The sequence below is a fragment of the Pongo pygmaeus genome, chromosome 1 (assembly GCF_028885625.2).
Source record: "Pongo pygmaeus isolate AG05252 chromosome 1, NHGRI_mPonPyg2-v2.0_pri, whole genome shotgun sequence".
In the NCBI taxonomy this organism is placed as follows: domain Eukaryota; kingdom Metazoa; phylum Chordata; class Mammalia; order Primates; family Hominidae; genus Pongo; species Pongo pygmaeus.
In genome coordinates, this window is record NC_072373.2 from 162,907,907 (window position 1) to 162,920,948 (window position 13,042).

General features: G+C 40.7%; 1 protein-coding gene across 15 annotated transcripts in view; it reads right to left on the reverse strand.

Moving 5' to 3' along the window:
- The window catches only part of IL12RB2 (interleukin 12 receptor subunit beta 2), a 93,634-nt gene that overhangs the window by 24,060 nt on the left and 56,532 nt on the right, over positions 1-13,042 (reverse strand). For all 15 annotated transcript variants that reach the window (XM_054483587.2, XM_054483528.2, XM_054483537.2 and 12 more), the window contains 3 exons: positions 9,742-9,942; positions 5,257-5,355; positions 5,008-5,166 (listed from right to left, as the gene is read on the reverse strand). In XM_054483587.2, the coding sequence (XP_054339562.1) occupies positions 5,008-5,166; positions 5,257-5,355; positions 9,742-9,942 (459 nt within the window). The remainder of the gene's footprint in view (positions 1-5,007; positions 5,167-5,256; positions 5,356-9,741; positions 9,943-13,042) is intronic.

Here is a 13,042-nt window from a genome sequence, read left to right on the forward strand (position 1 = left end):
AATAGGATCTGTGAACTGTGCTGAGGACCTCAACATTTAAAAAGGAAAGAGAGGGGAAACTGGGAAGGAAAAAAATGGGTTGGGGGTGGGGAAGATAGGCAATGAGGCAAAGTGGTCTTGTGAGGCTTTGATTAGCACTCAGTGAATCTACATTTTACATGTGAAAGGAGGGGTAGAGGGTCAATTATGCATTTTTCTGGAACTCAGTAAATCTATATTTGACATAAAATAAAGTAAGCATGTGAAGTTACAGCTATCTGTTTGGTAACAAAAGAAAGGCAGTCTTTGCATGACTCAGCTCCCAAGCTTATCTTTTCTTTTGGCATAGTGAGTTTGGGGTCTTGAGATTTTATTTTCCTTTCACACCTGCTAGCTCATTGAGATGACTTCATCTATGCTATTGATCACAGGGAAAACTAGAACTCAGCGTCATATACTCAACATATACTGGCTCACAAACTCCAGGGCAAGTCAGAGATGTCTTGCATGCTGAATTTATTTCAATAGTCATAAATATGAGTGCCTACACTGGACAAGGCACTGACAATACAAAAGCATAGAATCTGCCTCAAAGAGTCCACTATCTAATAGGGAAAAGAGACCCCTTCCATTATCCCATCCCTGCTTACTATGGGTAATCAGCAAGATGAAGTCCTATAATATTACCTCTACTCCACCCAAAGGGGTTGAGGCCCATGCAGATAATTTATTCACCATGACTATCACAGAATTTCTATAGTTTACATCCTGTTGAGAAAAGTCCTTGCGGAAAATTCTCAAGTCTACTCTAGCCTGGTGAAATTGCTTGCATAGACTTAAGCTATATGATTGAGCTCAAAAAGCCCTTTCTCTATTCCTAACGCAGGGGATTAAAAAATTAATTTTAGAGAGACCTTCTGTTCCTCCTGCTGCAGCAAAACATCAGCAAACATCAGGGAATCAACTGTCCACCTCTGTGAGGGCATCCTTAACTCTGGGAGTGAAATGAGATATTGGAACAGAAGGGAAGGGATTTGTATGGGTTGCTGGGCCAATAAAGTTTATACACACACACACACACACACACACACACACACACACATGCACACATATTAGGAGAACAAAAATAGAAGCTCTATGGGAAGATGCAGTGAGGAAGATGATGGTGTCAGCAGTTTGGTTGGCAAAATAGGCTGAGTTGTGTAATAGGAGAAAGAAGTCAAGAAGTCAAGCAGGAAATACTGGTCCTGCTCCCTCTGGGCTGTGATCTCTGGCAGAGATAAAAGAGGCCATTCAATCCTTGGCGGTCTGAAAACTTACACTCAGGGTGGTTCAATGATAAAGGCACCAGTGTAGGAAGATGTGATAGTTGCCAGTTGTTAGAAAGGCTGTAGATAGGAAGGTCAAGTGGTACTAGACTAAACAGCTGCACTGCTACTGGAAACAAGTTTTTAACGATCTACATTGGATTTAACAAAGGGTAGAGTGGTATTCAGCTGTTTATTTTTATGAAGCACCTACCATGTGTCTGGCTGTATTCTAGGTATGAGGAGACAATGGTGAGCAAATTGCCATGGCTTCTTCCCTTAAGATGCTTAGAGACTGTTGGCAAAGACTACTAGGCAGTAGCAAAGTATAATGTGTTCTCCAGTAGAAAAATGTGCTGGCCAGCCAGGCGCGGTGGCTCACGTCTGTAATCCCAGCACTTTGGGAGGCCGAGATGGGCAGATCACGAGGTCAGGAGATCGAGACCATCCTGGCTAACATGGTGAAACCCCATCTCTACTAAAAATACAAAAAATTAGCTGGGCTTGGTGGCGGGTGCCTGTAGTCCCAGTTACTCGAGAGGCTGAGGCAGGAGAATGGTGTGAACCCGGGAGGCATAGCTTGCAGTGAGCCGAGATCACGCCATTGCACTTCAGCCTGGGCGACAGAGTGAGACTCTGTCTCAAAAAAAAAAAAAAGAAAAATGTGCTGGCCATGGCTCTACTGGTGCACATGGCAACATGGCAATATGGACAAGCTTCCAGAGGAGTGGCTGTGCACCGAACCACCCGTATAACTCACTACAATCCAGATACCTGGGTTCCTCCCTGACTCTACACCTTATCTCCTCTGCCAAGGCAGGTCCTTCATTTTTTGCCCTTACTGTGCTCCACATATGCCCTTAATACTGCTGCCTGGTTAATGGTGCTGAAACACCAGTAAGATGGGGCCATCAAAGCAGAACACTTTCCTGCTTTGCCTTTCTCTCTCCTCCTCAACCTACCACCTCCTACCACTCTCTAGCAAGTGCCCTTGTGAATTCACCAATGATTTCTGGTTGCCAAATGCAGTAAGTAGTTGTCAGTCCTTGATTATGACAGTTATATCCCTTTTGTGTACTTTTCCTTTTTATTTTTTACTCTTTGAGACAGAGTCCCTCTCTGTCGCCCAGGCTGGAGTGCAGTGGTGCAATTTCAGCTTACTGCAACCTCTGCCTCTTGGGCTCAGTGATCCTCACACCTCAGCCTCCTGAGTAGCTGGGACTGCAGGCACACACCACCATGCCTGGCTAATTTTTTGTAATTTTGGTAGAGACAGGGTTTCACCATGTTGCCCAGGCTGGTCTTGACCTATTGGGCTCAAACAATCTGCCCACCTCGGCCTCACAAAGTGCTGTGATTACAGGCATGAGCCACCATGCCCAGCCTCCTTTTGTGTACTTTTCTGTCTCCCTCATAGACTGTGAGCTTGTTGAAGATAGGGAATAGGTCTTATCCATCAACAGATACTTACTGAATTAAATGGAAATTTAACCTAAACTAGTATAAAATAGGACTGTGAATCTGCACTCTCCCTCCCCTTTTAGCTTATTTTTAAATACCCTTATGCAGGCTTTAGAGTCATCAGATTTGTGACAAAATAAGGAAGGCATTTTCTTCAACATCCACAAGAGCAGCTTTAAGAATCAACAGACTCAGGAGACTTTGACTATTAAAGTAGATGGCTTACTGTTAAAAAAAAAAAAAAAAAAAAAAAGAGGTTGGGCTGGGTGGCTCCTGCCTGTAATGTCAGCACTGTGGGAGGCCAAGGCAGATGGATCACCTGAGGTTTGGTGTTCAAGACCAGCCTGGCCAACATGGTGAAACCCCTCCTCTACTAAAAATACAAAAATTAGCAGGGCATGGTGGTACATGTCTGTAATCCCAGCTACTCAGGAGGCTAAGGCAGGAGAATCACTTGAACCCGGGAGGTAGAGGTTGCAGTGAGCTGAGATCGTGCCATTGCACTCCAGCCTAGGCAACAGAGCAAGACTCCGTATCAAAAAAAAAAAAAAAAAAAAAAAAAAAAAAAGAATAAACAGACCATGTGGTTGCAAACAGGTATCTCAGTTTAAACTCTGCCAAAATGAAAGTTATTTGGGGGGCAAATTTCACATGAGGAATTCCAGGTGGCTGAAGAAGAGATCAATTGATTCCTTACCTCTTGGGGTGCATTTCAGAACTGACTTACTCTGGGACAAGTCCAGGGGGAAGCAGTTCTGATCAGTGATATGTTCTGTTTATCAATGGTGGATTTGTTCAACAAATGACTGTAAGCCCTTATGATGCCATACTACGAGATGATAAAAAAGAATGACATAAGTTCACATGGATGGATGTAGAAAGGTCTCTACCATGTATTATTGCGAGGTAAAGGCAAGGTGTAGATCAGAATGTTGAAAAAGATCTCAACTATATTCTTGTACATGCATCAATTGTTTTTTTCTGGAAGAATACACAGGGGACTGTTAACAGCCTAAGTGTGAAGGGAAGACGAATTTTCTTTCTATATCTTTCTGAACTATTTTTATGTTTTCGTATTATTTATGTAATAAAAATTAACCAGCTTTTAAAGTCACACTGCAGACCTCTTAAAGTCAAGAGAGAAGACCAACTCCTAAAGCTTCCCAGGTGAAAATCACCCCTGCAGGCAGCTCTCTGGCAGCTGCATCTTTAGGGTGGCTTTGTTGCATTGTTCTTGGACCTACTAACTCTCATTAAGAAATACAAATGTTCCTTCTTTATGACAAATGTTCCTGAAAGCTAGCTGCTTACAAAATAAAGAGAAGGTCAAGTCAAGAAAAACAAAAACTCTGAATAAATCAAAGATTGGAACATCAAGTGTGGCAAGTGACTTGGAGCTGTACATGAATGAGTGATCCATGACATCATTTGAGACAACACTCTAGCTAGAGTTTATTTTAATTGCTTTAGTTTTATACTTATAGAATAATTTTGGACCATAAAGGATTACTTAAACTGTATCATATTTTATCCATTTTAAGAGGAAAATAATATGCCATAATAGTAATTGCTAATGTGGGGATTTAAAAGTTCTCCAGATGCATTTCTTGTGAACCTCAAGGCCTATACAGGATTGGCAGGGCGCTGTGGCCCATGCCTGTAATCCCAGCACTTTGGGAGGCCAAGGTAGGCAAATCACTTGAGCCCAGGAGTTGGAGACCAGCCTGGACAACACAGGGAGACTCTGTCTTTACAAAAAAATTTAAAAATTAGCTGGACATGGTGGCATGCACCTGTAGTTCCCACTACTTGGGAGGCTGAGGCAGGAGGATTGCTGAGCCCAGGGAGGTCAAGGCTGCAGTGAGCTGTGATTGCACCACTGCACTCAGCCTGGGCAACAGAGTGAGGCACTGTCTCAAAAAAACAAAGAAGTCTATACAGTATTGAAGTGACTTTGTTGTTTGTTGAAATGCTGTCTCTTCATATGAGTAAGCACCTTGAGAACTAGTCCATTTACTTCATTTCTGTATCCTTAGCAATTTGCTTGGCACATAACACATATTCAATAACTTTCTGTTTGTGTGTTTAGATGTCTTTTCTAATTCTTCATTCAGTTAACTTTACAAATATTTATGGAGTACTTACTATATGCCAGGCATTGCGCTAGCACATGTGTGTAGATGTGCATGCACACCTCCTTGTGTTTTCCTGACATCCAAACAAGAAGGCCCCACTCACTGCATTTGGTTCTCACACATACCACAGAGCTGAGGCTGGGAGTTGGAGTCCCGTTCCTTCCAGTATATCCTGTAATGGAGGAGGCAGCCCATTTGCTCCTGGACTGGAATGCTGTTCCATGAAATTAAAATGCTCCCCTTTTCCTCTGTGATGGCATTAATGTGGGGGCCACTCAGTGGTGCTGTAAAGTAGGGCACAGGAGGCTTCTGTCACCCTCCAAATCCAAATCATTAAACTAAAGCAAAATTTGGCAAAAGGTCCCAAGACTCACCTTTGTGCTTAGAGTTACCCAGGATGGAGCTGCATCCTCCTTGATCCCCTGAGAGTGCATACACATGGATTTCATAACAGATGTAGGATTTTATGTTCTCTGCAAGGAAAAGAGAATTCCCATAACAGCCATGCCATTACTAGTGAGTCATTAAAGGGAGCCATTTTATTATCTGATACAAATGCTTTCAAGGTGTTTCTTGCCTTTTCCTAGTTTAAAGATGGTTCAAGCACAGTCTGGACTGATGACCTATGTTACAAATTCTCAGCATCTGATTTGCCATGACGTTGGCTTCTGGAAGTTACTGCTCCCAACTTCAAAGGATCAACCAACCAACCAACCAACCTGAGTTTCTTTCCATATAAACAAACAGGATCACCGTGATTAAGAAGGAGACAAAAGCTATTTGAGTTCCAACACGGATTTAAATATAACCACACACACACACGCGCGCGCGCACCCAGACTGCTTTTGAAACAAACAAAACAACTTGCTTTGAAGAAAAAAAATCTTTTGATTCCTACAAATAAAGCATGTGCTGTTTACAGGAAAGTGAGGCTGGAATTTTGCAGGCATAGAACCTGAATGGCTTTTCTAATTCTGCAATGCTTATCAAGATCTGACAGGGCAGATGACACACTCAGGGATAACTAACCAGGGTGCTCTGGGTGCAATCCGACCCCTTGTTACCCTATCTCCTCTCCCTGTATGTTCCAGTTAGATTTCAGTTGCTTCCCAGCCTGGAAGATTTAAAAGGTACTTGGGAATGTTAATACTCCTTCCTGACTTTTAAAGCGCCGCACTTTCAATTTTCTGTCCGTCATGAAGCTTGTTGGCAAGTCTTTCTTCCCCACCAAAATTCCTTATTTCCACGAATCTCAGATTTCTACTACTTGTGAATAAAAGGACCCTTTCATAGATACCTCTCCTGAAATACTTTTACATTTCAAATGAACATTTAAAGGAAAAAGAGATAAGTCCTACTAAGTAACTATAGTATCAGGGAGTCAAAGTAAGAACCCTATCCAGTATTGATTAATGCCCTGCCGATAGGTAGCCAGGGTCGCCTATGCTGACAGTTGATTAGGGTTTAACATTTTTTTTTCAGGAAGAATAATTTTATATCATAGAAAAATTTATTAAATTATTTGTGTTTTATATGAAAATCCATTGCCCATTAAATATTCCAGCAAATAGACAGCACATAAAACTCAGTTGTGCAACCAGTGCTGTCAGAAGAGACCATGACAAGATCAAAACACATGCCATGGGTAAATTCCAGTTTGAGTTCATGAACCAAGCGAAGAGGAGAAAAGGACACAGTCAGTTTAGTATGGTAATCCAAAGATTCCTCATGGGTGGTATTGACACCAAGAAGCCCAAAGGGCAACATGGAATATGAAATCATATTTAATGTGGGAGGGGCCAGTGAGTAGCTTTCAGCCCCCAGTGCCTGGCTGTTCTGCCCCTAGTCGTGAAAGAGGCCAACCAACCACTGCCTTATGGAGGCATGGGAGTTCCAGATGAGCTCATTAGGCAGACAGTTCCATTGTATTTTGCCATTCAAAATGTGAGTTCAGGGCAGAGGCCTTGGGAACTGCTGCATTAGAAGCTGTAGTTTATTTTTGTGAATGGCTCACCTTTAGTGGAGGAGAGAAGACAATGTGGTTCTGTAACTCAGCTGACATTTCCCTTTCCACCAAGAGTCTAGAGCCCTCCTAGCAAGCTTCTTCCCCAGTTCTGGCCTCAAGAACTCCTGTTTTACTGGCTGATTCTTGTATGAACACTCCCTAACAATATCTGCTCCCCACCTCAAAACCTTCAGTGGATGAAGCCCATACTCCTAAGACTTTTATTTCCTTTCTAGAGTCTGGCTGCAATTTCCAGACTCATTTCCCACCACTCCCATACATACATACATACCTAGTACCCTTCAGCAAAGTCCCTGCCCCCATGTTTATAAACCATCACTTAGGTGGTTTTTCTGCAGAAAGCTAATTTCACCTCTTAAGTGTGGGAAAAGGCAAACATTAAATGACCAGTAACAAGGAAGAAGAAGGCAGGAGAGGGCAGAAGAGGGCCCCCAACAACTCTAGGTGCAGGGAAGGTTTTCTAGACGTCATGATGTTATGTATTTGTAAAAGGAGTGGCTCTATATGGTCAGAAGCATTTTCACCCAGACAGGACAGGACTGGTCTCTAGCCTGGCCTCCACCAACCTATAAATCAGGAGCCAGGCTGTATTCTGGCCCACTCCAAAATGCCCAAATCTGCCCCAGCCAGATGCTGGGAAAAAGCTGGTGAAAATCAATAACAATGAGTGATCTTACTGACTAGAAGGGGCCATTCTGAATTAATAATAACCATGAATCGCTTAATTTTTAAGTGTTTATTTCCAGACTGTAACATCAACATAAACTAATAGCTAACCAAGTGTTTCCAAGCAGAACAATTTTAATTTAATAACGTTATTTTATTCATTAGTATATTGAATTTTTTTTTTTTTTTTTAGATGGAGTCTCACTCTGTCACCCAGGCTGGAGTGCAATGGCATGATCTCGGCTCACTGCAATCTCCGCTTCCCGGGTTCAAGCAATTATCCTGCCTTAACCTCCCAAGTAGCTGGGATTATAGGCGCCCACCACCACACCCAGCTAATTTTTGTATTTTTAGTAGGGATGGGGTTTCGCCATGTTGGCCAGGCTGGTCTTGAACTCCTGACCTCTGCCTCCCAAAGTGTTGGGATTACAGGCGTGAGCCACCACGCCCAGCCTAGTATATTGATTTTATTCAAATAAATATTATTTCTAAAGTGCATAAAGACACTTATTTCACTAAGTATGGAAAACATCTCTCTTGCCATATAGTTCAAACTATCCCACAGGGGTAAGTCCTAATACAGCTTATAATAATGTTTACAATTTCTTAGCAGCTTAAAGTTTGGTAAATGCTTTTTCTATTCACTTTCACCTGATTTGATGGACATAACAGCCCTGAAAGAAAACTGGTTCTACTGCAAAAACTCTAGGGACAGGGAACACACTGCCTTGAGAGGTAATTGATTGTCCCATTAGAGAACATCAAAGGCAGGAAACTTCTTTTTCAAAATTGAGCTGATAGCTACTTCTTTTATAATTTCCACATAGGGTTTTAGTTTTTCTCTCCAGAGCAACAAAGGAAAACAAACCAGCAACAGCCATCAAGCCGTCCCATTCCCATGCCCATCTAGAATTCTCTTTTCTAGGCTAAATAGTTTCCAGATTAGAAGTTCCAGGCTCCTAATAACTTGGTCATCTTCCTCTGGATGCTTACTAGGTTATGTAGGCAGCATTCTATTTAAGGGTAGTGATGAAAAATTAACCTGCTAGAACTCTGAGCAGTCAGACTATAAAAGAGGTACACAGTTAAGGATGGACTCATGTATGATTATGCAGTGTGCTATTTATTTCATTTGTATAAATCTTGTCACCTTAAGCAGGGTGTGTATTTTCTCCTAGACAGGTGTAATGATTGTTATAGAAACATTATAGGATTTAGAGCTTGAAAACCTTAAAATATTAGCTCTGTCTCATGTAATAATAATAATAATGATGAGAGCTAAATTACTGAGCCCCTAAAATGTATTAGGCATTGTTCAAAACATTTTCCACGAAGTAATTCAGCTAGTCTTCACAATAACCCAACGAGGTAGGTAATATTATTATCCTCATTTTTCAGATGAGGAAACTGAGGCACAAAGCGGTTAAATAACTTGCCCTAGATCACACAGACAGATCACAAGACTCAAACCCAGGTAGTATGGCTGCAGAGACAGAGCTTTAAACCACTGATTCAATTCAGTGCTGAATTTATGCTTAACAATGACATTAACTAAGTTCTGCCCAATCATTTTAATATATTTTCAGATGCATTCTCTCACTTGATTCTAACCACTGAAGATTAGGAAACTGAGGATTAGAAATACCAATTGTCATATAGATAATTCTGGATTTAGTATTACACAATTAATAAGTAACAGAATTGGGACTGAAGGATTTCCTGGTTTCCTCATTTATATAATGGCCATACTGACTCTTACTGAACATGATTGCTTTGAGAGTTATTAAATAAATGAACTCCCCACAGAGTTAAGGATGGCCTCGTGTATTATCATGCAGTGTGCTATGATAAATAAAGGTGTGTACTACACTGGCCAGTTAACTTAGCTCTCAGCCATACTTGTTTGGTTCAATTATTCATTCTTCTTCTTTGGCATTGTGCTAGGGATATGGATTTTCCATAAATAAGAGAGTTTTTAGTCAACCAGTTGGTCATTTATGTCTGCAGTGTAGTATTCTAAAGTGCTGCTGGATGGACTCTAGGTCATCAGTCTCTCTTATCATGTAGCCACCTGTAACTGAAGGTAGGGTTCTGGCTCTTGCCTGCAGTTTCCCCAAACAAATGTGAACTTAGTAACCCTCTAGAAGGAAGGTGAACAATTAGGTACCTGAAATCAGAGCAGACACATTGTAGGGCGGACTCCGTAGCCAGTTTAGAGGGACTTGTGTGTCACCCCCTGGATGGAGCTCTCTCCATTCCACCACGTACTCCTGAACAGCAGAGGGATCTTTCCTGGGAGGCTGCCAAGTCACCAGAATGTTGTCCATGCCCTCTGAGTTTGCAGAGACCTGGCGAGGAGCCAGCAACCCTTTATCGGGCAGAAAGAGGAGAGACAAAATAAAAAAAGAGGAGGGATAAAGATTTAAACAACAAAAAAAGCCAAACAGCTTATCCCAAAAAAGTTTTAGGAAGAATCTGTTTACTTTTAAAGACTCTGGAGTCACAGATTTAAGTTCATTTCATTTCTCAGTTCATGGAGAACTAACAACATCAGCTTGTTCAAACATTATGTAAAATGTTATGTGTACAATTATTTTCCCCTTCTTTTCCTTTCTCTTTTTCTTTTCTTTTCTTTTCCTTCCTTCCCTTCCTTCCCTCCCTTCCTCCCGTCCCTCCCTCCCTCCCTCCCTCCTTCCTTCCTTCCTTCCTTCCTTCCTTCTCTCTTTTCCTTTTTCTTCTCTCTCTTTCTTCTTTTTTTTTCTTGAGACAGGGTCTTACTCTGTCATCCAGGCTGGAGTACAGTGGCATAAGCACAGATCACTGCAGCCTCAACCTCCCAGATTCAAGTGATCCTCCCACCTTAGCCTCCTGAGTAGCTGAGACCACAGGCGCATGTCACCACACACAGCTAATTTTTTTTTTTATTAGAGAGAGACAAGGTCTTGCTACGTTGCCCAGGCTGATCTCAAACTCCTGGGCTCAAGTGATCCTCCTGCCTTGGCCTCTCAAAGGGCTTGGATTACAGGCATGAGCCAACATGCCCAGCCCCATTCCTTTTTCCATTTCTATAGCCTCAAAGGTGCCTAATCTTTGTGAGTATATTAGACATCTTTCTAATCCACCTTTCATATATTTGTTTAGACAAATTCCTGTCCTTGAAATTTAGTGTTATTTTGTGCCTATGTGTTGAATTTTCATGAAATGTATTGGGAGATAAATCTAATGCTTTTTCTTTTTTTCACTCAACATGTTTCTGGGACATATACATCCTGCTGCTATTATGTAAATCCAACTCATTTTTTCAGACTGCTACCTAAACCCTTTACTTGTCCAATGTTTGAGTGACAAGCAGGAAGTTCTTTTGGAGTGTTTGCAAACACAAACAAGGATGCAATGAATATTCTCTTGCATGTTCTCTTGTGTGCCTGTGCAGGAATGTTTCTGTGTTTCTGGATATATATGCATAGAATTGCTTGATTATAGAGCAAATTCACATATTATTTTACAAAATACTGCCAGATTTATCTCTCAAATAGCCACTTGACACTCTGGCAAGAAAAGCAGGAAGGCTGTCATTTATCCACCAATACTTAGTATTTTCTGATTTTCTAATTTTTATCAATCTGGTATATATAAAGTGGTATTTAATTGTGGTTTTATTTTCATTTTTCTGATTTCTCTTTTTTTTTTTTTTTTTTTTTTGAGATGGAGTCTTGCTCTGTCTTGCCCAGGCTGGAGTGCAGTGGCACCATCTCGGCTCACTGTGGCCTCCGCCTCCCAGATTCAAGCAATTCTCCTGTCTCAGCCTCCTGAGTAGCTGGGACTACAGGCCTCTGCCACCACACCCAACTAATTTTGTATTTTTAGTAGAGACAAGGTTTCCCCATGTTGGCCAGGCTGGTCTTGAACTCGTGACCTCAGGTGATCCACCCGCCTCGGGCTCCCAAAGTGCTGGGATTACAGGTGTGGGCCATCGCACCCGGCCATTTTTCTGATTTCTTATGAAGCTGAGCTTCTTTTCATATATTACTAGTTATTTGACTTTCCCCTTCTATGAACTGCCAATTCATATACTTCACTCATTTCCATTGGGTTTCCTGCATTCTCTCCGATTTGCAGACAACTTTTTATATTGTAGATTTTAGTCTTAACATAACAGTTTTCAACAGTATCTTACCTAGCCTGTCAACTCTGATAACTTAATGACACATATATAGCTACTTTGTTGTTGGTAAATTTATCCATGGCTTGTGTACTTTACATCTTATTTATGACCCTTCTATCCATGGCCCCTTAAGATGACCCTTCTAGCCTAGGGTCATGAAGATACTCAACTACATTTTCTCCCATTGGTTTTTAGTTTTACCTTTCACATTTAATGGGTTTTTAAATTCAAATCCAACAAAAGGGTTTTTTTTTCAGGGGGATAATACATTTTACTATTTTTCCACATGGTGAGTCAATTTTTCCCAATGTCATCACATTTGGCATCTCATCCCTGTCATATACCAAGTTTCATATCATCATGGGTCTCTGTCTGGGTTGGCCACTTTACCAGAAAACGCTGTTCATGTTACCAGGCTTTGTAGTGTCTGACTATGGGTCCATTTCATCTAGATTATCAAATTTGTGGGCACAGAGTTGTTCATAGTATTTGATTATTATCCTTTTCATGTCCATGGGATCAGTGATGATAGCCCCTTTTTATTTATGATATTGGTAATTTTCATCCTCTTTCTCTCTTTTTTTTAGTTAACCTGGCTAGAAATTTTATAAATGTTATTGATCTTTTTAAAGAATCAGCTTTTGGTTTCATTAATTTATCTCTATTCCAGTTTTGAATTTCATTGATTTCTGCTCTTTTATTATTATTATTTGCTTACTTTGGGGTTATTTGATCCATTTTTTTTTAGTTTCCTAAGGCAAAAGTTTAGATTATTGATTTTAGACCTCTCTTCTTTTCTAATGTATTCATTCAATGTTATAAATTTTCCTCTAAGCACTGATTTTGCTGCATTCCATAAATTTTGATGTTTTATTTTTATTTTCAATTAGTTCAAAATATTTAAAAATTTCTCTTGAGACTTTGACCAATGTGTTATTTAGAAGTGTGTTGTTTAATCTCTATTTTGGGATTTTCCAGCTATCTTTCTGTTACTGATTTCTAGTTTATTTCCCCTGTGGTCTGGGAGCAGACATTGCATGATATCTATTCTTTTAAATTTGTTAAGGTGTATTTTATGACCCAGAATATAGTGTATCTTGGTGAATGTTCCATATGAGCATGAGAAGAATGTGTATTATGCTGTTGTTAGATGATGTTGGCTACAGATGTCAATTATGTTTAGTTGATTGAGGATGCTGTTGAGTTCAACTATGCCTTTAATGATTTTCTGTCTGCAGTCTTTGTCCTGTCTGCAGGATCTGTCCATTTCTGACACAATGATGGTCTTGAAGTCTGACTATGA